At 36.1% G+C, this 27,236-nt stretch overlaps 1 protein-coding gene across 1 annotated transcript; it reads left to right on the top strand.

The window, feature by feature from the left end:
- The first annotated feature begins 2,356 nt into the window (after window positions 1–2,356).
- LOC125675855 (uncharacterized) lies at window positions 2,357–6,871 on the top strand. Its single transcript, XM_056158524.1, has 3 exons — window positions 2,357–3,230; window positions 4,117–4,245; window positions 6,250–6,871. The coding sequence occupies exons 1-3, from the start codon at window positions 2,765–2,767 to the stop codon at window positions 6,297–6,299; spliced, it is 645 nt and encodes a 214-aa protein (XP_056014499.1). The 5' UTR covers window positions 2,357–2,764; the 3' UTR covers window positions 6,300–6,871.
- The last annotated feature ends 20,365 nt before the right edge of the window (window positions 6,872–27,236 follow it).

Genomic DNA, 27,236 nt, shown 5'->3' with positions numbered 1-27,236 from the left:
GATTACTAGTGGGAGAATATGTTATGAATTTTATTATATTTTTACAGGTTTTTAAAAACATTATTTTATAGTACATTATTGTAGAATTTTGACCTCGGATCCGATGCAATCTTTGAACAGCGATATTTAATAAGACTTCAACTGTACGCAAAATAATCATGCGCCGTAAACCGAAGGTTATCCTAAGGGGTGGATATGATTTTAGAAAATGCATTCGATTTCCTGGGCCAACCTGAATACAAATTTGTTATATCTTTAATGTCTGATGTGTTATTTGTTAGAATGGAGCCGACCGCCGCACATGTTATGCAGCTAAGAGTTTGTGGCTACTTTTAAATGACTTACTCGAGAAAATATTTGTATTTGCAATCTTTGGAAATCTGTGATGTATTCAACGGCAGTATTAGGAGATAATGGCTAGGCTGTAATGTATTAATAAGCGAATCCAAGCCATAAAATGTAAATGTTTGTATGTGGGTGCTTTGTATACTCTTTACCTGGAGTTCATATATACCGTCCCACACGAACGGTAACTCCTACATGCAAACATTACGAATAGCATGGTTCCGGCCTACGCATAATGCTCAACACAGCAGTGAGGAACATTATGGGTAGGCCGGAACCAGGCTAACACTATGAAAAGAGGCAAAAGGCGGTTTATACGAAACGCTCATTGTAGGTATGCTATCAAACAATATTCCCTTGTTTATTTTGCTGATTTTTTCTTCAGATCTTGGGGATTATATTAGTTATACCGATAGGTGTTATTTAGTGCATATTATATTGTTAAAAACATACCGTCAGTTACAGCTTGTATTGCTTTAACATGGTGCTTTCGGTAATAAAGATCGAGATCGACGTCCAGAAAGTATATATACATACATCAAAGAGAAACTACTCTTGTTAGAAAATAGGTATTGAGTTGACGTTAATCTGATAAAAAATGCAGTCCGTCTTAATATGTATACGGTGTGACCGTTGGACCGAGCGAAGCATATACGTAACTCCGTGTCCCGAGTGGTAATCATAATTCCGTTAAGTACGGTAGATTATGATTCATTTAAAAATATACATTTTGAATGAAATTTCCTTGCGCTAAACACCCAGTAACATCTCAATATTAAAGGAGTTTATATGGGGACAACAGTTTTACATGATCCGCCTATTCATTGAACGCGGGAAATAAAACGCAAGGCGACGTAAACTGTGCATTGTGACGTCACATTTAGCCTCGACTTTTTTCTCTTTTTCAAAGCAAACAACAATAATACATTCCGTATGCAATGAAAAAGGCCGTTAAAACTAAACAAAATTAACCAATAAATTCAAAATGGTAAAAAAGTAACCATAATTTTATCGTGTATTCTTATTCAAAGAAACTCATGAGCTCGTTCATTTATTTAGTCGTATTACGGTTTGATATGTATTTATTTGCTAAAGCCCGTTACAATGATAATGATATTATTCACTTTGAACAAATTGAGTGTTTAAATTACGAATTGCACGTTAGAGTCTTCTATTATTGGCATTCAAAATAAAACACGAATAACTGTTGAAGCAGGTAATGAAAAAATAAATGGCGGCGCCCATATGGATCACGAAAATTTCAGTGAAAGTATATAGAGATTATCTCTTTTTCTTTTGCTGATTTTGACTTTTTTCTTTTACATACGTGTTACCTTTAGAGCCTTGCTTCGCGGGCGGGCCTTCGGTCCGTCTGAGCTTCCCTCGGTATAAGAGAATCATGCAATGTGAAATTCATAGAAATATCTAGAAAAATAGGTCCCCCACTTACACGCGGATCGACTTTTATGCAAATATATACGGTACATTTTCAATGTTTTTGCCTTTGAAATCTTTACAAATTGTAATGATAGCCATGAATACGATGTAGATTTTTTACTGTACCGCCTTACTGTCTATGGGCTTGATCTACCCGGTATATTAATGAAGACGATCAATAACAAACCAAACATGACCTATGCTATTCTTAAAGATGTGTTGTGAATAAAAATCATCCTACGAAGGTGAAGGCCAATGGGAAATGAGATACTGAAATCGTTCCTTCAGCCTAAATGTTTGCTTTCCTTGATAAGAATGATTCAAGTTTAACATGATGTTACTCATAAGTCATGCATACGTATGTTGAGACGAAGTTAACGTAATGAATTATCGGTAATTTAGTGAATCTATCCTCTAAGATATAAATGCAACTCTTGCGTAAACAATATTTACCCACGTTGAAATGACCCCTTAAATTGAATGTCAATTTCATGTTCCATAAGACAAGATTTTCTATAAGGCGTGACAGCTAAATTTTACGCTCGTTCGGAAATCGAAGTAATCTGTCGTTCCTGATACTGAATAAATTGATACGAATAATATTTTAAAGATACGTTGGTATGTTATGTAACTCATCCATAACTCTGGAGATGGAAGAAGTCAAAACTTTACGTAACAGATATCATGGATTACTTTTATAAAAGTGAATCAATCTCGCCTTCAACAGAATTCTCGCTCTGATGTCCAAGATGAAACGATCACTAGTCCTTACGTTAGTGTTGATTTCTTTCATGCAATCATTTGCTTTTTCCGTTCTCACGGACAACAAAAATAACAATTTAACTCAACTGGACGTAAGTGGACTTGACTCGGAAAATGTGGACGTTTTCCGGCAGCTTCTGAACCAAGAGACACTCATCAGAATGGCCCTTGTAAAGAATGTGCACGCCTTGATGAAAGACATGGTCGATCTGAAGCAAACATGAAGACGTTAGAAGCCACACAGCAGAAAACGGATTTAGAAGTGACAAACTTACAACAGGAAGTAGATTCACTGAAGCGTGAAAACCAGAAACTTGACCTTGAAAACAGGAAGTATGAGGACACGTTGAACACCGTCAAACAAAACTTTACACAGATCAACGACCATTTTCAGGAGTTTGTATTGCAGTTGGAGGAGAAAAGAGAAACATTTGAGAGAAACACTAGCACGGTACTCGGTGATTTAAAAGTGGAAGTTCGCTATCTCTCAATCACTCTTCTTGACCTGAATAAACACACGTTAGAAGTGGACAGGGGTATTTCTGAGATGATGGAGGAAAAGTATGAAGCATTATCGAACGGACTGAATAATACCCTGGAAAGTCTTAACAACGATTTGACAACAACAAACATAAAAATATCTGGCCTCGAAAACTTGCAAAAAACTCAAATCACTTCAATATTTGGTAAGTTACAAATTTTGTGGTTAAACTAGTTTACCTGAAGTAAAATCTCAAGTAAGCTTTTTGATCAAAGTGAAACAGGTGTCTTCTATCTGCCCTCTATAAACATTTCATAATCTGGAGTTCTTCTCTAGAATCAACATTTCAACAAAGATTGTCACAAATTAAAGGGGAATGAAATTTGATCAAATGAAAGGTAGTGCTGCTCTCCATGAATGGGTGTAAGTTTATGATATCTTCTAAAGAACCTAGAAAGGCGGAAATGCATTGAAAGCTTACTTCATATACATGTACTGAAGATTCACTATTGTGCAGACCATGAGCAAAGGATGTGTGAAGTTTAAAAGTTTTTAAAGGAATATGTAGGGAAAAGTTATAAAAATCTACTCAAGACAATATTTAGTCTACAATTTGTCAAATTAATATACAAGCATCCTCATGTAGTGTAGGTTAAATTTCGTTCAAACTGTGACAAACGGTAACAAGACTGGGTTAAAAGTTTTATAAACAAAAGGAAGAAAATCTTTTGTGAACCAAAGAGAAACAATTTGCGAAAAAGAGAGGATCGATTGAACAGTAAAGTTAATGTTATCAAACATTTGTTTTCATCTAATTCGGAAAACAGATTACGTAGCATAAAGATCGCATGATAGTTAACCCCATGGCTGCTACACAGTCACTTCCGGACGGTACGTTTCTTTTTATTCATTGGTAATCCATAGAAGGTAATGGCAGAAAAAGTTTAAAGTTTTCGCCACAATTTGTTCTATATCTATTCTTTTTAGAAAATACCATTCATCAATTTAAAAAAAAGTAACTAACGGAATTGAAGAATAAACGATATCTAACTCGTAAGTGTTTGTGAAACCTATATATTTCATTGTTTTAGATGAAGTCAATAAAACCATTGTGAACCTGAAGGCGGAAGTTAAGGACTCTCAGTTTGATCAAATGAAGCTCTCCTCTACAGTGTCGGCTCTGGAGGTGTTCCGAATGAATATGACAAGCAACAAATGCGGTATGATGAAACTTTTACATGATGATTATCATGCCACGTTGTCACATAATTGATTTTAACATTTAAGAAGTTTGGTATAATAACATTTTGAGAAAATTTGCAAGTAGAGTGTTGATTAAGCCAAATTATGTTCATTTTGTTTCATTCACTATGTTATCCTTTAGGTGGCTCATTACTCTAAAATTCTATTTAATGGCTCATTTAAGTACCTCGTATGAAGCTTGATATCACCATCGGGAAAAATCATACAAGCTCTCAGTTATTTTATATGAAATTTCGTATTTTTTTCACATAAAATGCAGATATATACAACACTGCACATCTTGCCCCGAATATTTGAAGTACTTTTATAATCTATATCTATTCAATGGCCCATATTAGAAAAATATTTTGGGGCGAGCTGTGTGCAGAATTTCTATTTCTGAAAAAAAAAAATATTGCATAGATAAAGATATATAAATCAGAACTATGTTTAGATTGTTTCTATATATTACGTTTATAATGTTGGAGACAAAAAAATAATTCGGGAGATTATCAATGATGATGACATCACAATAAGATTACAAATGACTCTTTCGGTGGTCCTCGCGTGGCTTGTACTTCGCACACTGATTTCGGACAAATTACTCGTACCTTCGTGAAAGTCTTTGAAATTCGTGAAAATGTGTATTCCTCTATTTTTTCGTATTTCATATCTTTACAAAGTTGTATTGATAGCACGCTCGTGCACGCTCTGTAGTTGTAAACAATGCACGTATGAATCTTGAAAGATATAGTACATTTATTCCAATGGCCAAGATGAAAAAAGAATTTTAATAAAAATTTTGGACAATGCATGACGGTATGAGTGCACTATACGCCCGAATCCAATAATGTTTTGTTCACTTAAACTTCTGGAAAATTCCAATAAGTATGCAAGGATTTGATGTTTTCCGACGAATTTTAAAAATTAAGCACCTTATATATTTGAATTTAGCCTCACGGAACGTGGCGTTTTTCTCTCGTTTTCATTTAAAAAGCATTTAATGTTTTAATTCATTACACTATTAAAACTCGCCATATTTAATACAACGTCGCAACAGTAATTAAACGTAATTTTGTGAAAGTTTTAATTATATCAGGAACATTTGTATAAGGAACATCACCGCTTTAAAATCGTTCATTATAGATGGCGAAGACGTTTTGAAAAACGACAATGTCGCGCGACGTCATAAACCATTGCGCGTGTAAAATTTTGTATCAGCGATCGAGACAAAAATGTTGTAGATGCTGGTGGAGATGGACTACATGACTCTAAAATGGCATTGCCGATGAAAAAACTACTATTTTGAATGGGATTGAAAGTCCTGCAACACCCCACAGATAGCGTGGATCTCGCACCTATAAATTCTGCCCCGAGTGGAATTTGCTATGCGTGTTCAGTGATTCTCTTATCTAACTGAGCTAAAATACGGTAAAAATCATAATATAGACCACTGACGAGTCATGCTATAGAGATACATTTTAGAAGCAGGTGAAACGACATGGGAAGTGGTGCGTGGAATTGAATGGTGTGTCATTTGAAAGAGAGTAAACTTATTTGACAAGATGTTTGACGTCACGTAACGTCAGTAGAAACTGATATGCTGCTCCATGACTTCTCAACCTGCCGTGTAAACGTCTTTGTATCTTTCTTATTGTGCATAAATGTACATGATGTTTTGAATACTTATCACGAATATTAGAATTTAAATAAAACAAACCCACAATCCCAAGCATGCAGTCATTTTCTCGTAATTTACAGAGTTTGCAAACTGTTCTCGTACACACTTCTGTACAATTATACATGTACAGTAGATTCTTCAGGAGGTCGCAATTTTAAATCGTGATAAGACTATACGTGCTGGTAACATCATCAGAAAATTCTAAATCTTATTAATACTAAGTGCGTTTTTCAATTTTTAATCACATCACCAGAAAGATAAACCATTTTAACTTATTTATTGATGAACTATTCATTTGTAGACGGGTCCAAAAAAGGTGGCCTTTACTGCCTCCGTGTCATCAACAAGTAGTTCCTGGAACAGCGGCACCTTGGTATTTCCCGTGGTCATCACTAATGTGGGGAACGGATACAACCCCAGCAACGGAATATTTACCGCTCCTAACAACGGGAACTACGTGTTTTTCGTGAATGTACAGAGTTTTTTTTCACAAAGCATTTATGTAGACATTGTGTTAAATGGGTCAACAAAAGTCAGAACTATGGCCTATAGTAGTAGTAATAATTATTATAACGCTGGCCCTAACTTGGTAGTCTTAACTCTTCAGAAGGGAGACACGGTGTGGGTCAGACATTACTCTGGAAAAGGTTACTACTACGACGGATCTCTTACCACATTCTCCGGTTTTCTCATATGATTGACTAGTTTAACAAATTTTTCTGTACAGTGTAATCAATAATATATATATGTACTATCCCTTTTAACATGATTGATCTTGTTATTTCTTGTAAGTTGCTAACTATTGGTGTAAGTATGGCTATGTACCGATAACAAACATCGTGAGTTCAACCTTTACAGGGCATGTTATGCTTCACTAAATTTGTATTATATGAATGAACTGTAGATAAACCGAGCTTTCGAAATTACTCTCTGCCCTTGTGGTATTACATGTATCCAGGTAATAATTGTTACCTACACAGACTACTGAATACAAGGAAATATTTGCCCCCGTTTTATTAGCTCACCTGAACCTAAGGTTCAAGTGAGCTATTCTGATCACATTTTGTCCGGCGTCCGTCTGTCTGTCTGTCTGTCCGTCTGTCCGTCTGTCTGTAAACTTTTCACATTTTCGACTTCTTCTCCAGAACCACTGGGCCAATTTCAACCTAACTTGGCCAAAAGCATCCTTGCGTGAAGGGCTTTCAAGTTTGTTCAAATGAAGGACCATGTCCCTTTCAAAGGGGAGATAATCACAAAAATGCAAAAATAGGGTGTAGTCATTTAAAAATCTTCTTCTCAAAAACCACTGGGCCAGAAGAGCTGAAATTTACCTGAAAGCTTCCTGACATATTGCAGATTCAAGTTTGTTCAAATCATGGGCCCCTGGGGTTGGATTGGGCCACAATAGGAGATCAAAGTTTTACATACAAATATATAGGAAATATCTTTAAACATCTTCTCAAGAACCACTAAGCCAGAAAAGCTGATTTTTACATGAAAACTTTCTGACATAGTGCAGATTCAAGTTTGTTCAAATCATGGCCCCCGGGGATAAGATGGGGCCCCAAGGGGGGGATCAAAGTTTTACACACAAATATATAGGGAAAAACTTTAAAAATCTTCCTCTCAAGAACCACTAAGCCAGAAAAGCTGAGATTTACATGAAAGCTTCCTGACATAATGCAGATTCAAGTTTGTTCAAATCATGGGCCCCTGGGGTTGGATGGGGCCACAATAGGGGATCAAAGTTTTACATACAAATATACAGGAAAAATCTTTAAAAATCTTCTCAAGAACCACTAAGCCAGAAAAGCTGATTTTTACATGAAAACTTTCTGACATAGTGCAGATTCAAGTTTGTTCAAATCTTGCCCCCCGGGGATAAGATGGGGCCCCAAGGGGGGATCAAAGTTTTACACACAAATATATAGGGAAAAACTTTAAAAATCTTCTTCTCAAGAACCACTAAGCCAGAAAAGCTGAGATTTACATGAAACTTCCTGACATAATGCAGATTCAAGTTTGTTCAAATCATGGGCCCCTGGGGTTGGATGGGGCCCCAAGGGGGGGATCACAGTTTTACATACAAATATATAGGAAAAATCTTTAAAAATCTTCTTCTCAAGAACCACTAAGCCAGAAAAGCTGATTTTTACATGAAAACTTTCTGACTTAGTGCAGATTCAAGTTTGTTCAAATCATGGCCCCCGGGGATAAGATGGGGCCCCAAGGGGGGATCAAAGTTTTACACACAAATATATAGGGAAACACTTTAAAAATCTTCTTCTCAAGAACCACTAAGCCAGAAAAGCTGATTTTTACATGAAAACTTTCTGACATAGTGCAAATTCAAGTTTGTTCAAATCATGGCCCCCGGGGATAAGATGGGGCCCCAAGGGGGGATCAAAGTTTTACACACAAATATATAGGGAAAAACTTTAAAAATCTTCTTCTCAAGAACCACTAAGCCAGAAAAGCTGTGATTTACATGAAAGCTTCCTGACATAGTGCAGATTCAAGTTTATTCAAATCAGGGCCCCCGGGGATAAGATAGGGCCCCAAGGGGGGATCAAAGTTTTACACACAAATATATAGGGAAAAACTTTAAAAATTTTCTTCTCAAGAACCACTGAGTCAGAAAAGCTGATATTTACAAGAAAACTTTCTGACATAGTGCAGATTCAAGTTTGTTCAAATCATGGTCCCCGGGGGGTAGGATGGGGCCACAAGTGGGGGGGGGGTCAAAGTTTTACATACAAATATAGAAAAAAGCTTTAAAAGAACCATTGGGCGAAAGAAGTTGACATTTACATGAAAGCTTTCTGACATAGTGTAGATTCAAGTTTGCAAAGGGTAGTTTGGGCCATAATAGGGACCAAGGTTTTACATGCAAATATATATGGAAAGTCTTCAGATATGGGCAAGGTGAGTCAGGTGAGCGATGTGGTCCATGGGCCTCTTGTTTTCGTTCCTTTCGCTCTTGTTAGTGGGTGAATTTAAGACTAGGGGAAACCGAAACCGCTTTCTCTTTTATGTCTTTTAATACAACTGTCTGCGCAAATTTAAAACATGTCGAAAGTGTTTACAAGTGTAGAGGGGCGAAAACACGACGCAAAAATAACTTTATATACAGTATATGTGTTTTTGTCTCGTATGATACATATTTCATGAACAATTGTTCTGACTTTTGGCACTACCAGTGACTTCTATAAGTTTATCTTTTAAGAAGGATTAGAGTGCTAGCGCCATATCTATTATCTACTATGCAAGTAGAGGTCATCAGAAATGTTTAAGTAATTAGTCATAAAAAATTTCTTTCGTATAAATTTAAATTACTTTAAAATGATACATTTTCAAAGATCTTTATTTTCTGCAAGTAATGTTTGGGAATTTAATTTTCCGGTTGATTTGCATTGCAATACGTTATAGAAAGATAAAATATTCCATAAATAAGTAATAGTTTTAGATGTCGGGACAGTGTATATAATTAGCCCACACTGTAACACATGTACAATGGATATATATTGGTTAATAACATTTAACTCTAACAAATGTGAGAACATTCGCATTCACGGTAAAGGAAAATTATCCAGGGAAACTACATTATCCACAGCCAAGTCTTGAATATGACAATCAAAGTACCTGAATGAAACGATCGTTGAGATTGAAATTCAATATTATGTATGTATCCTAAAACGGCGCTTTCAATCTTTGACCCGGTTCTTGGTGTCCGACCCCGTTCTTAATATTCGAATCCCCAGCGTAGTATTTAAAACATTACCAGTGTATAAACGTTTTCAATGATTTCAGCATGTGAAACAAAGATATTTAGGCAACTTGTAACATAGTCTAGTGCCCGCCCCGCCACTCATTGATCACTCGTATTGGGGACCACATCTTTTCCTGTCCACTCACCCATTGTTGCCTTGCACAATTAGATATATTGATACACACACACACGCACGCACACACGCGTGCGGGCGTGCGTGCGTGTGTGTACATGTACTAGATGTATTCCGATGAGTTGTATAACTCAAGCACAATGAAGAATTGAATTGATCAATATGTGGCAGAGGCGGGTCAGCATGTGACAATATCAGTATCTGGAACCCGTGTACTATAATTATATATCATTAGCCCACAGAATCAAATAAGATTGTTACCTGTAAATTGTTTTAACAAATTTTATTACTTGTGTAAAACGTTTTTATCATCAGGGATTCAACTGTGAAATAAAATTCGAGACTACTGTTCTATATAACTCCCAGAATGCCACATTGTGACCCCAAGCATGAGCATTAGCTGCAAAAACACTAATGTCTATGCTATCGCCCGAGGACGCTAGCAATTACACCTTTTGTGTCATAGTACTCACGTGTGCTTATATCCGCTGTCGAGCTGACTCAAAATTTATTCCCATCTTTAAGTGCAGATGTAGCAATATTCCATTATCACCTGCATATGGTGTTTATATCTCTCAACTGATTCGATACGCAAGAGCTTGTTCTGCGTATAGTCAGTTTTTAAATCGAGGCAAGCTACTGACAAACAAGTTGATGGTACAGGGGTTTTAACAGTCTCGATTGAAGTAAGCATTTCGCAAATTCTATGGTCGTTATAACGATCTAGCTCGTCAATACAACCTATCATTGGGTCAAATGCTGTCTGACATGTTTCAAACCGATTGTTAGGCCGTTCTTGGCACACTGATTTTGACTACGGATAACTCCGTTTACCTGATGAAGATATAGGGCTCACGGCGGGTGTGACCGGTCGACAGGGGATGCTTACACATCCCAGGCACCTGATCCCACCTCTGGTGATTCCAGGGGTCCGTGTTTGTCCAACTATCTATTTTGTATTGCTTATAGGAGTTATGAGATTGATCACTGTTCGTTATCTTCACCTTTCATTCATGACGTGTTATTAATTCTTTAGACGGCGACTGTGTATATCCACTGTCTAATGTTATCGCTTCAGTGGGCGTTACTGTATGAACACGGGGACCTTAGCTGCAGAACTTTGCAGAAAAAAATCAAGAAAATGTAGATGTTTTTATTATCAAAATTATAACTGTACACTGAATGTCCCGGTGTGTTTTCACGGCGTCACACGGAGTTTAAAATTTTATTCTATGGATATAATGCACAGTACATTTTTTCTTTCAAAATACAATCGAAATATTGATTATTTAAAATATAAAGATCTATCAAGCTTTCATAAGCAATAAAATTATTGTAAATTGTTTAAATGAGGTGATTTCTTGTTTCAACTTTATTCTTTAAATTTTTAAATCATTTGTAATTTTTGCAGTAAGTCATATTGATATGACTTGCCGTTGGTCTTTGTACGATAGTTATGATTTATTTGTTTATTTAATTGAGGGTGTCTAGAACGATGTTTGATTAAATGCGCCAAGTTACCACGTCTGCATGGCGTATCTTTGAAGCAATTATCCATTCACCTCGTGAGTTTCGGTGTCTTTGATATTGTACGCATATACACAAAGCGACGAGTTTTCCTCACTATGAGATAAAGAACCGCTAGGATTGTATGTAAGTTGTATGTAAGTTGCGTGGATTGATTGTTTTTTTGTGTTTTTTTTTAGGTTTCGTCGAGAATTTTTCACACATATTGAGAGGTTAAGAGTAGTTAAGATCGAAATGGAATGAATCGGTCAACGTTGATAACGGCCATAATTGCTTTGTGTCTAGCATCAAATCACGACAAGCATGGGGTACTGAGGACATATTTTAACCTTGACACCACGGGACCCTACCCTTCTATTAGTTTGAGAATCAGTTATTGAAAATTTCAATACTTTAGAGAATTATTGAATAACGCGTTGTATGAAAATAGTTTAAACACGTGAAACATTTTCAGATAAAGTTTGAGAACTTGATCATTCAATTTTAAGATTACATGACTGTGAATTATTTTAAGATAACAATCACAAATGAGTTAGAATTTAGAATTATATATGAGGGAAGATAGGATAAACATATACAGAAAGTCAGGAACATGAAAGGTGAAGATAACGAAAAGTGATCAATCTCATAACTCCTATAAGCAATACAAAATAGAGGGTTGGGCAAACATATACCAGATATACCAGAGGTGAGATCAGGTGCCTATAATGCAGTGGCCACGAGGTCAAATTCTATTACAACCTATTTGATTTGATGCAGAATTTTATCTAGATTATGGAAATGATGGTTGTAGTCTGATAAAATATGTCTGACTTAGCTTAAATTTGGATTTTCTGTCACAAAGTCACAATTGTTTGGGGAAAAAATAGAAAAGTACTTTTTGTACATTTATGGTCGATTTTATGCAAGGAATGAAACAAAATCGTTCGAAACAATGTAGCCTGATCCAGTAGATTGTATCATGCCTTTTATATGCCAAAACTATGAAAGAATTATGGACTAAAATTGTCAAAAACGTCTGCATTTTTCGTTCCGCGTACCCTCATTTCTTGCATCTGACAGACCCATTCATGAAAGAAGTTGCATATACTACACATCAAAACTTTTCTCATTTACTCCTCTATTGAATGGTATAGAGTATGCTTGTGTAGCATAATCTATTGGACTAAAACAGCAAAATGTTATCCCCTCCCCAAATTTGAGAAACCGCCTAAATGTTGTGGATTTACATAATATGGTAATTATATCAAATCTAAAGTGGTTATTCATTCACAACAATGCAAAAGTAGCATAAATAAGCTGTATTAAAGCCACCTGCCTAGATATATTGTTTTTAATGCTGTTCATCAAAAGAATGGCACACCTACTAAGTCACCGGGTGCTTTCACTCCACAGTTACATGAAAGTGTATGGAGTTGGTGGATTATTCATTTTAAAGTTCTTTTGGTATGCTAAAAGCCATATCCCAGACAACCATTTACGAGTTTAAGCCAAATAGCAACAAGTTTAGAATGGCTTATTTCTATCTTTTTAATAACAATGATTCATCAAAATTAACAAACCTCCCACTATAGTACTTCGAATTTGCCAACAACTTCAAAGGAACTGGTGCAGTTATGATATGAATTCCTAATGCTTGTGACATGAACATATACTGAATAATCCGGGTTAGAATAAGTCCTCAGTGCCCCTTGCTTATCGTAAGAGGCGACTAAATGGGGCAGTTTTTCGGATGAGACTGCAAAAACCGAGGTCCCGTGTCACAGCAGGTGTGGCACGATAAAGATCCCCCCCCTGCTCAATGGCCATAAGTGCCGAGTATAGGCCTAAATTTTGCAGCCCTTCAACGGCATTGGTGACGTCTCCATATGAGTGAAATATTCTCGAGAGACCTAACAATATTCAATCAATCAATCCTAGTAAATCTGAATCCCTGACTCTGTTGAAGTACCATGTCCACTTTGTCATCAATGCGGTATTTGAAATAACTACAGCTATGTTTTTGTACCATGTTAAAAAAAATTATTCAGTGATATTAACTATACAAGTTTACACATTATTTATGTCACATGTGCTATACATCCATATTCATACAATGTCATAAATTATAAACTATTCAGTAATTGTTAAATATATGGGCAGGAAAATGAGCAGAATGAAGACATGGATGATTATAATTTGTGTTAATTGGACGATGCAAAGTATACAAAACAGAAACCAATTCTCTAACAATATTATTTTTCCGCGTGATGCTCAAATGACCACGTAAGTGAAAAGCTTAGTCTGTTTGCACCACAAGTACAAAATAACAGAGATATAGTGAACAATAAAGGTAAAGTTGTGAATGTATATCAAGTCAAGATCATCATCGTTAGAGTAAAAGATTCTGTCAAGGTTACCATCACTTTTAGAGTCAACAGCAGCCTTTAGAATGCTCTGACAGTGGCCGTGCGCCGTGACATGAACACAACTCGGTGTGGTGAAGGTGGTACAGCAGTCCGCGACAATTTTATTGGATTGTCGAGATTCACGGTCTGTACAGTACATACGTGAATGAGTGAGACTGTGGACGTCCACTGTAGCTAATTCTTTGGTATAAAGCTGACCATATGACACATACCATCTGTTGCCAGTGTGGTACCTTGCTCTGAGAACATCCTAAAAGCATATTCTGTTAGTGGTAAATGTGAGGCAGGTTAATTTGTCTGTTGTCGAGGCCTAGAAATACCAAAGCTGGTCCAGGGAAGAACATACAATTTGAGGACATAAGAACGTACAAAAGACACATCTTATTCTGCTTATAGTCAGTTTTTAAATCGTTTAAAGTCCGTATTTTACAAATTATATGGTCGTTATCATGATCTAGTTTGCCAATACAACCTATCATTGGGTCAAATGCTGTCTGACGTGTTTCATATTGATTGTTAGGCCGTTCCAAGAATAGTGATTTTGACTATAGATTACTCCGTTTACCTGATATTGATATAGGGATCACGGTGGGTGTGAACGGTCGACAGGGGAGACTTACTCCTCCTAGGCACCAGATCCAACTTCTTGTATATCCAGGGATCCGTGTTTATTCAACTCTAATTTCTATTCCTTATAGGAATTATTACATTGATCACTGTTCGTTATCTTCACCTTTCATTTGCTTCCATGTTAGTCAGTATTCCAAATATTGTCAGTGAATGGATGTCCTTTCGAACATGTTCCTGCAGTTTTGTGTAAACAACACGCTTTCCTATTTGTTATAAATTGCTTGTTCTCCAGGGGTCTGTGTTTGCCCAACTGTCTATTTTGTATTGCTTATAGGAGTTATGACATTGATCACTGTTCGTTATCTTCACCTGTCACATTCAGTAAGTACATGTGCTGCTGGACTGGGAGACTTTCAAAAAACTTCACACCAAGTTCCGCCACAACAGAATGGATAGAGATGTAACGTTGCTTGTCGATTGTTATGGCCTGCCAGCATGTACACAAAATCAGTGAGCATGTCATCACTGCAATAGCATAATAATGCCAAAAATATGTTTGTTTCCTGTTACCCGAATTACATCTAGCTGGTCTTAAAGCTGAAGACTTCGATTTGTTTCTGACCAAATTTCCGGAAAAAAATACTTCCGGATTGGAATCTGTTTGACTCCGATCCGGGTTGGGTTAGCTTATAAATCAAATGAAAATATTAAATTTAAAAACTTACCTATCTACCTGGAATTTGGTAACAGGAAACATATATATTTCATTTTTGGCCCAATAGCACGAAAACATTAGTATCATCACATCGAATAACCAGGTGATCATGAGTAGAAGACAGGTCTATGGCATGAGGCATGAGGCAGCATTCTTGTATCCGCTTCTTCTTGGGAACTGAAAAGTCTCGGATTGGTAGCTGCCTGTGTGGATGTAACAAGTTTAGCTATATGTCTTTCATGAACCCATCCAGCAAGAATTATTCTCTGATTTTCTAATGGCAAACTGTGTGCAACACTGACAATGTGGTCAGAGACAAAGGCAACATGGATAGCTATGCTTCTTTATACCTTCAAGAATCGTTGGTAATTCTGAACCTGAAGATTTGCCTGGATAATGTATTTAGCTTGCTCTGTTTCTCCACGCCTGTGTCATTATGCTGCCTTCACACTAAGCTTTTAGTGTCCATAATTCCTTGTATCGATGACATTTCATTCAGAATGTATGCTGATGATACAAGTATACTGAATTGGCAAATATTGCACTATACAGATGTCTCTAGCTTCGTAATGTTTCCTATTCCCTTTATCATAGAAGAGCGAGGAGATATTGTGGACAGCTCATGTCTATTTACGCCTTCAGGGTTGACTTCTCGCACTTGCAATCGGCGAAAGAGGACCACTGAGTCAATTCTCTTTGGTCTTATTTACAGGTTTGTTATATCGTCAACGGTTTTGGCTTCCAGTCTCGTCTCTGTGTCCCAATATGAACACACATTAATAAATATCCACAAACATGCAAAATCAGACCAGCTAAACTGTAAAATCTTGATTTAAAATCATTGCTTATACAGTGCCACCTGATACCATGTTAATTATACAAAACCTAGTAAGTATTACCTAATGTATTATTCTATTTAGAAAGTCGAGAGGCATAGCCTTCATCGACTTCTCTTTGAAAGCATTCATATTTTGATTCTGGAAAACGTGTAAATGCCGGAGTCGGTAACGGTTTATGATTCGACCGAAGTTTCGACTCGGATGTGCCTGGATTTACGCAATAGACAACTTGTTTTCAAACATTTAGCAGTAATGCACAAAACTGTCACAAGGAAATCAACACTTACTTGCTTTTAATCCATTTCAACACGTCCCCTGTCCTGGGTTTACGTTAACTGGTCTTCCAAGCTGTCACAATAGGGGACCAGTTAAGAGAAACCAGGCTGACGTAAAGAGAGTTGTGATTTAAACCCGGGACAGGGGTATGTTGAAAATGGATTAAAAGCAAGTGAGTTTTGATTTCCTTGTGACGGTTTTGTGTATTGCTGTTAAATGTTTGAAAACAATTTGTCTATTGCGTAAATCCAGGCACATCTGAGTGGAAACGTCGGTCTTTATTACCTGACCAGTTTTTATAGTGTTACTCGAAAACTCATTCAAAAGTTTCTACATAAGAAAAAAAAATATCTTGCTGTGGCCTTTGACTCAACATTTATAAATATCGACGACCTTTTATTAATTTACAATATCAATTTTCACTAATATGTCAATAGATATATCGTAGTGAACATAATGTAAAATATATCAAAAAGTCTTCCTCATTTGCTTCATCCTTGTATGTTTTATTGAACATAGATGTTAACGGCAAACCAACAACTCAACCTCATGACAAACGGGATAGCTTCAAGTTATCTATTGACAACTTCTGAGATTTGTGTAACAATATTTCATTATCACCATCGGTCGCAGTAGTTCAGTGGTAGAGCGGTCGCTTCGTAGCGGGAATATCGTAAGACGTTAAAATGGGTAGTAATTGCTCCTTTACCAAACACTCGGCATTCACCAGACGCTCAGCATATAGAAGTAAGAATCACCGGTCTATCGTATATGACCTTAAAAACGGAGGTACTGTGTCACGGCAGGCGTTGGTAGATTAAAGAGCCTCCATTGCTACCGTCCTGGCTGCTAAGCTTATGTCTAAATTTGTGGTACTTCACCTACAGCTGGTGACATATCAATAGGAGTGAAAAATTATCGAGGGACGTTAAGCAAATCAAACAATCAATTCATTATCACCTGTACCACAGGAGAATCGGGTTAGAATAGGTCTTCAGTATATCTTGCTTGTCGTAAAAGGCGACTAAATTGGGTGGTCCTTCAGATGAGACCAGAAAAGCCGAGGACCAGTGTCATAGCAGATGTAGTACGATGAAGATCCCTCCCTTTTCAAAGGCCCTAGGCCTAAATATGCAGCCCTTCATCGGCAGTGGTTACGTCTCCATATCAGTGAAAAATTCTCTCAACTGATTCGACTTCTAAATCGAGACAGGTTACTGAAAAATAAGTTGATGTTACAAGGGTTTCAACAGTCTCGTTGAATGGGAATGCTTACTCTTCCTCGGCACCTTATACCACCTCTGGTGTATCCAGGGGTCCTTCCATGTTTGCCTTACTCTTAATTTTGTTTTCTCTATAGGAATTATGAGATTGGTCACTGTTCATTATATTCCGTTTTCATTTTAAACTTCCTTGAATAGTTTGTTCGAAAGTAGGGTGGGGCCACAATAAGGATCAAAGCTTTACATGGGGATATATAATACAGATCTTTAAAAAGCTTCTTTTGATGAACGTATATTCTTGGTAATAGGCAAACATTCTTATTTAGTGTAGATTCAAAGTTGAAATCAATGAGATCGGGATATAGTGTAGGGTGGAGCCAGAATAGGAACTGAAAATTTTGCATGGGAATAGGCAAGCATCCTTAGGTAGTGTAGATTTAAGTTTATTCAAGCAATGGTCGCTGGGTTTAAGTGTTCAGAATAAGGGATACGTGTAGTATTGAAATATATGTGTTTGTTCGTTGTTTTACATGTGTCCAGCATGTTTCACTCATATTGAGAGGTCACCAGTTGAAGGTGAAGTGCTACAAATTTAGACCAATATCTTAGCGCTTAAGGCCATAGCAGTGAGGGTTTTTAAAGTGTCAACGTCTGCCGCGACACGCGACCTCCTATTTTAAGGTCATATCTGAAACACCCGTGATTCTCACTTCTAAATACTGATCGTTTGACGAAGGGGGAATAACTGTCTAGGTTTTACGTCTGAAGTTTGACGCGGCCATGACACGAACGGGACCTAACTCAAACCTCCCGGATACGAAACGAACGCTCTACCGGGGATATTCTTATCAAGAACAAGACTCATTATCAGTCATATTAGTATGAAACCATCATATTGATTTGAATCACGGTCCAGCGGTGGATGGGAGAGTAGAGGGGAAAACAATTGTTTGTTTCTTCTTCAAAAGATAAAAAATTAAACCATTATATTGTATTTAAATGAAGTAAACTACATTCTATTCTGAATGTTCATAATTCAAAAAACAAAGAATAAACACCTTTGAAGCCCTGGTAAAAACCCAACCATTCATCGACAGACCATAAACAATTTCAAGGATGTGATGGTTGCACTTATTTTCTTTTAGTGTGATGTAGCAATATGTTGCAGCATCAATATGAAAACGCATTTTAAAAAAGAGGGTGGTATTTTACTTGAAATAAAACAATCTTTCTATGATTTAAAGATCGAAATATAAGCATGCATTTCATCCTTTTGCAAATTTATTCCATATAGAAATGGATAAAAATGAACATTACAAAATGAGCATTAACCTCTAGATCACCGTTACTGGTCTCTACGAGTGGGATGAACATAAAATGTCTTGGTGACAAAGTCAGCAACATAAAATAGTTATTTGTTGAATTTTGTTACTGACTGTTCAAGAAAATATATTGGAGTTGGTTATGGATGCAAAAGTGGATCTGACTATAGACATAATGGTACATGCATTTCTATATACAGTATAAGTCTGGTAGTTATGTTTGTACAAAGTGTCGTCAAAATTAGAGATGAAACTTAAGTGAAGGAGTATAAGTTTTAAATGATTCACAGTTCTGATGAATTAACATGACAACATGTCTAAAACCCAATAAACAAAATATCTGTGGGCAAACTGGCAAAAGCACTTGCAATGTCTATATTTGCTGATAAAGCGCTCTGACTCTTAATAGAACTTACTGAAATTGCATCGTAAAATGTAGAATAATTGATTGAACATATATTAGGATTAAAGGGAAGAAAACGAACAGTGATCAATCTCATAATTCCTATAAGCAAAATAGAGAGTTGGGCAAACACGGACCCCTTGATATAGCAGAGGTGGGATCAGGTGCCTAGGAGGAGTAAGCATTCCCTGTAGACCGTTCACACCCTCCATGAGCTCTGTATCTTGAGCAGGTAAACGGAGTTAGAATGTATGAAGTAATTGACACTGTTATCTAAGGGTGGGGATTAAGATAAATTGGTAATCATTCGGTAACCACCCTGTTGCTTTGGAAACTTTGGAATTAAGACTGTTCTTAAAACAACTACATAAAAGGTGAGAAGCATTGCATTTGAGGCAGGTATGAGAATACAATGTAATTACAACTAGTTTTGCCGCAAATTCCCGGATAGTTGTAATCGTAACACTTGCGCGAATCGTTGCTCTAACTGATGACGTGAAGACAGTTGATTGGATAGAGGAGATTTGATGATTGCATATAAATCAACCGCAACTCTATATAGAATGTAACCCTATTCAGTGTAAAGTCAAATGCTTTTTTTTTTTTTTTAAAGAAATTGAATGTTATAATGTATGAATTTCCTTTAATTTTTTCAGCCTCCTTTTAATTAATATCATTTATCTGAACAATGAGATGGCTTGAAATGGGTGCTTGACTAAGTAAACTGATGCATATATAGTAAATACATCAAGCCAAGACAAATCGGCAATTGTTTTGCTCTCTGTGCTGACCTTTGACCTGAAAACCCCATCCTAGAAAAAAAATGTCATTCTGATGTGTTACAGCGGAGTCGTGAAACAGAACAGCACCAACATTAATATTGATAATTAGCGATCTTATCCTCGACACTTTGATGCATATGAGCCGATAACTGGGAAACATAACTAATAGAAGGTTTTGGCAAGATGTGGTAAAGGTCATAATTGAAGGGTGATGTAAGAGGACGTATACGTGGAATATTCTGGCCTGCACTACGTTTCCAAAGAGCCTCGGGAGCAGGTGTGGGTGCACTCAGATTGACCATACGTTCCTGGATATAACCTCTGTAGTAGGTGAGAATGTACTCAAATTGACTATAAAGGAGCCATATTTTTCAGTCTGTACCATACTCTGAGTTAGACATTTTACAAACACACCACAAAGCTCCAAAGTACATGTATTGAAATTGATAAAATGAATAAACATTTCAATACCATCACAAAGGATGCACAATAACCGTTCTCTTTCCAAAGTTCGATATAATCAAGACAAAGAAACTTTTTTTTTAAAATTTGTATTTTGTTGTTTCGCAAAATTTCATTTATGTAACGTCGGGCACTCAATATTTCTTAGATAACTAACCATGAACAAGGCTTTCTAACCTTATAATAAAATACGGATTCATTGATAGCATCAACCAAATAGTTTGAATGATTACATACGTAGAAACTATAAATTGTGTTTGTTGTAAATTTCTTGCGAATACAGTTCTGGTGAAAAGGTCAGTTTTTCGTACAAACACAGTGCACAACATCTGAAACGATATGAAGGATACCAGTGGTTAAAAGCTGGTGACGTGTTAACACGAGACAGGTACGTAAAGAAACATACAAACATTTAAATCGTGTCCACGCCTACCAGTCTTCGTGCGCATAAAAATACCGAAATACAGACAAAATAAACCGTAAGATATACCCACAAGGTTTTGAAACAATTTGAAGGCTGGCTTTCTTAGTTTTTTGTTTCGTCAAGAGAATTGTTCACTCATATTGCTACGTTACCAGCTGTAGGAAGTTAGATCTATCTCAGCATTTATGGCCGTACCAGGTTCTTTAACGTGCCAACGCCTGCCGCGACACAGGAACACTGCATGGTTTTAAAGTCTCGTGATTTTCACTTTTCAGTGCCTAGCGTTTGTCAAAGGAGGAATGACTACCTATATTCACGTCTTAAATTTGGCGTGGCCATGGCACGAGCGGAACTCGAACTTTCGACCTCCGGTTGTAAAGCTAAAACTCTACTACTGAGCTATCGCGACTGGTGAAATCTAATTATATCCAAGATGAAGAACACATGCAGTGCCGAATAAGATCCTCTTTCCCCCTTTGAATTATGACAGGTGAAAAAGTGAAATATAATTAAAGATGTTAAAAACATTCTCCCATTGTGACAGTTTTGTGATTAAGTGCCCATAAAACCTTGACATTGTGAGGACGGACTATCAATAGCAGCTGATTTTGTAGTAGAATGATTGATAACCAGGTGTACATGCACCGGGGAATATAAAGTGTGCATGGAATTAAACAACCTTCTATGTTATTGCTAGGGCCGTTGCTGTTGGGTGCTAGCAATACTATTGATAGTGTTGGTTTAGGTAGAGCGCATGCTTGGGTTACATAATGCATTCTAGGAATATATTGCATATAACGGGTATTTTCTGCGGTTGGAATTTTTTTGCGATTTGATCCGCAAACAGTAGCTAATGATATTCTGCGTTTCCAATTTCTGAGGTTGCATTATACGTATATGTATCCATAAGCATGTATATATATTTTTCGATTGTCATTTTTGCGAATTTTTCCTATCCCCAAAAAACTGGACAACAGCAGGAAATACCCGTTATACGGTAAAACCCTTTTCTCTTTTTCATTTTATATGTTTTCACATCATCGATACTTTTAGAATTTAACTTGATTAGCAATACAACAGCAGGTTATTTACAGTTGACGTTTGCATGATCTATCCCGACTATAAATAACTTCTTATAGAACAGCAGGCTATACAACAATGCTTGTTTGTCTAATCGGTATATTTGCATTCTTTTTTTTCCCGTGACGTTACGCGGGAAATTGCTGTTTTCGACAAATCCCGTAAAGTCATGTGAAAAAGCAACTTTCGTAATTTTGTGTCCACATGTTAAAAGATGAAAAGACCTCTCCAGTATGTTTATATTTCACATCTGTATCTAAATTTGAAAAAAAGACACAAAGTTTTGATTTTGCCTACTACTGATTTCACAAAATTGAGTGTGTTTGGGGGCCGCGCGCGCGCGCGTGTGTATGAGTGTTTGGGGGCCGCGAGTGTTTGTGTTTAAAGGCACATGAACTTTAGTTTGTTATGCTCTATTTTTTGAGGTCGTCAAATCGTTATCTTCAATATTCTACCATAGTTATTTGTAGTAGATTTGTTTTCTACTGAAAAGATCCATTAAGTAAGAATGGGGAAATGTCATGAGGCTGGTAAAAGATAAGAGGGATTGAGTGCATTCCACCACCTCCAATAGTACATGACTAAAACGTACAATATTCGCAATGGAGTATACTGCCTTTAGTCTGATACAACTTTTAAATAGATATTATGATGTAAACTACATATCATTGATTTATATTTCATTTATAAACACTTTCGTTGTATAAAAGCATGTTTGCAGCGAATTATTTATTTCATTTCAGAACTAAAATCTTTGTATCAATTTTATTAACTATCCAGACCCCTTTAACTAACCATCATTTTATTTATTGAACATTTTATCTATCTATCGATATCATGTATTGCAATGCAAACCAACCAATAAAATTCCCAAACATTACTTGCAGAAAATAAATGTCTTAAGAATCTATGAATCTTAAGTAATCTGAATTACTGTGATAGAACTTTTTATAACTAATTAGGAATTTCTTATAAACTCTGTTTTTATCATGCTTTATTTTTAGACATTTACAATTACATCTACATAGATGATATCACACACAAAATTTATGATAAACTCTACTTGCATAGTAAATTACAGATGTCGCGTTGGCATTCTAATCCTGCTAAAATATAAACATGTGTAACTTATCTCAGTTCATATATTTAAGTATGACGGAAATAGTGTTAGATTTTGCATGATCTCTGAGCGCCTTAACAACTAATAGATAGGAAAGAGTTTGAGAGTTGTATACCGGTCGGATAAGCAAGGCGCCTGGCTACTACAGAAAATGTACATATGTTTAATTCTAGTGAATAAAAATGGGGGAGGGATGTCTGAATACATTTTTCGAGAATTTATGTAATATATAAAATTTTCTTATGTGATTTAATTTTGAAATATATAAGATCAGTAGAATACAGCATTGAAAAAGAAATCATGTCAAATCCGTTGTATATTAATTCTTAAGGGGGGGGGGTGTTAAGGAAATTTCTTAAAAAGCTACTAAAATAAATGAATCAGAAAAATAATAATAAAAAAAAAGAAACTAGGACGTTAAGAATCATTTTAAAATTTGGGTTTAGTCAGCTGAGCGTAACGCAAATAGGTGACACGGTTGGGGGCACGGTTTATATACGTGCGCCGCACTATGATACCCAGACTTTCTCAAGTCTCTATGTTTAATAATCAGTCCTCTCTTTAATACTTTTTAATAATGCAAAACATCTATGTTTGGTGACATTAAGTATGATAGAGAGCAGATATCTAGACTTCTGAAATACAGTAAAATTTGGACAAAATTATAAAGTAATAAAAACAACATAGAGACTTGAGCAAGTCTATATGACACCCCCACTTCCACGTTTATGGACCTGCAGATAAATAACAGGTCGTGTGATCCACTACCTACTTTTGCGAGAGAATATGAATTTGCTCATTTTTTCTTTCGCCAAACCCTTTTCCTTAATAAAATCATTATTAGTATTTGGAAATGTATATTAATTGTGGCATCAATTCCAATCTTCCGCTTGGTGATATGTATTTTGACATTTATTGCTGTGCTTATCATATGTCCACAATTTAAATATAACCAAATGCATTTTAATCATTGATGATATCTTTTTGTTGAATATATGTTTCTCATCATTTTTCGGAAAAAAGCAAAAGAGGGACACTGACCACGTGTCAGATTTGTAAACAATTGAACATGCCAATTTATAAGAAAATTCACTATCACGATTTCATTTGAGTGGCACATTTGCGTAACAATTACTTTCTTACACTTTTAGTACTTCTTGTCCTATATAAAACGATGTAATATTTTAAAACAAATGACGTGTAGCTACTCACGTCAGTTTCCGTCTCTGTATATGACTTCGGCCTCAGCAATCTGATTATGTTCGGCAATCATCGTTCCAATGTCCTTGTATACGCCGCAATTCCGGATTTTCGTAATTCTTGCTTCTCCGAGTTGCCGTTCGTGCGGGACGGTATGTATCTAAAGTTTGGTTGGTTTATAAATACTATAGATAACAACGATTAACAGGTCAACCGATTACTCGGTTGAAAAAATGCTAACCGATTAGAAAATTTGTAACCGATTTGCCGGGTTATTTGTAGTAAAGTAATACTGTCGTGCCTGTCTTATATGTTGTTGTTTTTTTTAAAAAGAGGGGGGGGGGGGGGTTGGGGGGGTTGTAATATTCAAAAGTTTAGGTGATGTTTAAATATTCACATTTTTAATGACTGATCAGATTTGATAATTTTCAAAATAAAATTTCATGCAATACTGGTAATTATAGTCCATTTTGTAGGTAAAATGTTTTTGTAAGGCCCCAGTCAGGCTCTATAATGCTTGCGTAAAATAAACTACCAAGCAGTACTAGCATAATTTCCACATGGATTTTATAATCAGTTTGTACCATTATAATGCATGGCAATGAGGACAAGTAACATATATGTACATTTCTGGTCAGAGAAAGATACATTATTATACAAAGTTAAAGGATGAAAATAAAAATAAGGGGGGGGGGGTTCAGACTAAATCTTATTTCTGGGTGAATTCCCAATGTTTCAGCATAGTAATACTAAAACGAAAAAGAGATGAAATGTCAGCGATGTTATGTAGAACGGACTCGCACGTCCTGAGTAACTTGATTTGACTTAAGTGCCGTGTGCCGTCCGAACTGATTTTTGCCACCTTAGCAATTCTTGTAAACAAACTTCGAAGACAATAGAATTATTTCTTTAACATAAACTTGAAGTCAAACATTGTAATATAATAAATAATTATATGATGCACCGTTTTGGCGTGGCGTTACAAAAATGAACATTTTGAATTTCTAAAAATATTCTTGCTTTCATGTGGTGTTTATTCACGTCTTTACTTATCGAAACACTCGTCATACTCTTTTTCAGTGAATTAGAAAAAAACAAAAACAACAACCCCAAAACTGAAGCTAAAATAAAAGAATACATGTAGGCCCCTACAGTAATTGAGAATTATAATTTTTAACGATTAACTGGTTAATTACATGTAATCGGTCAAAAGAATTTACGACTAATCGGTTAATAAATTTTCATCCATTTTCATCCCTACTAACTAAATACTATTGTGTTCATAATCAAGAATCCCGTGGGAATCCGGGTTAGAATAGGTCCTCAGTACCTCTTGCTTGTCGTAGATTCTAAGGCGACTAAACGGGGAGGTCCTACGCATGAGACCGTAAAAACCGAGGTACCGTGTCACAACAGGTGTGGCACGATAAAGATCCCTAGAGAGAAGTTTGCCTTAAATAAGATTACTAGTGGGAGAATATGTTATGAATTTTTTTTTATATTTTTACAGGTTTTTAAAAACATTTTTTTTATAGTACATTATTGTAGAATTTTGACCTCGGATCTGATGCAATCTTTGAACAGCGATATTTATAAGGCCTCAACTGTACGCAAAATAATCATGCGCCGTAAACCGAAGGTTATCCCAAGGAGGGGATATGATTTTAGAAAATGCATTCGATTTCCTGGGCCAACCTGAATACAAATTTGTTATATCTTTAATGTCTGATGTGTTATTTGTTAGAATGGAGCCGACCGCCGCACATGTTATGCAGCTAAGAGTTTGTGGCTACTTTTAAATGACTTACTCGAGAAAATATTTGTATTTGCAATCTTTAGAAATCTGTGATGTATTCAACGGCAGCGTTAGGAGGTAATTGCTAGGCTGTAATGTATTAATAAGCGAATCGAAGCCATAAAATGTAAATGTTTGTATGTGGGTGCTTTGTATACTCTTTACCTGGAGTTCATATATACCGTCCCACACGAACGATAACTCCTACATGCAAACATTACGAATAGCATGGTTCCGGCCTACCCATAATGCTCAGCACAGCAGTGAGGAACATTATGGGTAGGCCGGAACCAGGCTAACACTATGAAAAGAGGCAAAAGGCGGTTTATACGAAACGCTCATTGTAGGTATGCTATCAAACAATATTCCCTTGTTTATTTTGCTGATTTTTTCTTCAGATCTTGGGGATTATATTAGTTATACCGATAGGTGTTATTTAGTGCATATTATATTGTTAAAAACTTACCGTCAGTTACAGCTTGTATTGCTTTAACATGGTGCTTTCGGTAATAAAGATCGAGATCGACGTCCAGAAAGTATATATACATACATCAAAGAGAAAATACTCTTGTTAGAAAATAGGTATTGAGTTGACGTTAATCTGATAAAAAATGCAGTCCGTCTTAATATGTATACGGTGTGACCGTTGGACCAAGCGAAGCATATACGTAACTCCGTGTCCCGAGTGGTAATCATAATTCCGTTAAGTACGGTAGATTATGATTCATTTAAAAATATATATTTTGAATGAAATTTCCTTGCGCTAAACACCCAGTAACATCTCAATATTAAAGGAGTTTATATGGGGACAACAGTTTTACATGATCCGCCTATTCATTGAACGCGGGAAATAAAACGCAAGGCGACGTAAACTGTGCATTGTGACGTCACATTTAGCCTCGACTTTTTTCTCTTTTTCAAAGCAAACAACAATAATACATTCCGTATGAAATGAAAAAGGCCGTTAAAACTAAACAAAATTAACCAATAAATTCAAAATGGTAAAAAAGTAATCATAATTTTATCGTGTATTCTTATTCAAAGAAACTCATGAGCTCGTTCATTTATTTAGTCGTATTACGGTTTTATATGTATTTATTTGCTAAAACCCGTTACAATGATAATTATATTATTCACTTTGAACAAATTGAGTGTTTAAATTACAAATTGCACGTTAGAGTCTTCTATTATTGGCATTCCAAATAAAACACGAATAACTGTTGAAGCAGGTAATGAAAAA

The sequence above is a fragment of the Ostrea edulis genome, chromosome 3 (assembly GCF_947568905.1).
Source record: "Ostrea edulis chromosome 3, xbOstEdul1.1, whole genome shotgun sequence".
Classification (NCBI taxonomy): Eukaryota; Metazoa; Mollusca; class Bivalvia; order Ostreida; family Ostreidae; genus Ostrea; species Ostrea edulis.
This window is presented reverse-complemented; position numbering and strand designations above follow the sequence as displayed.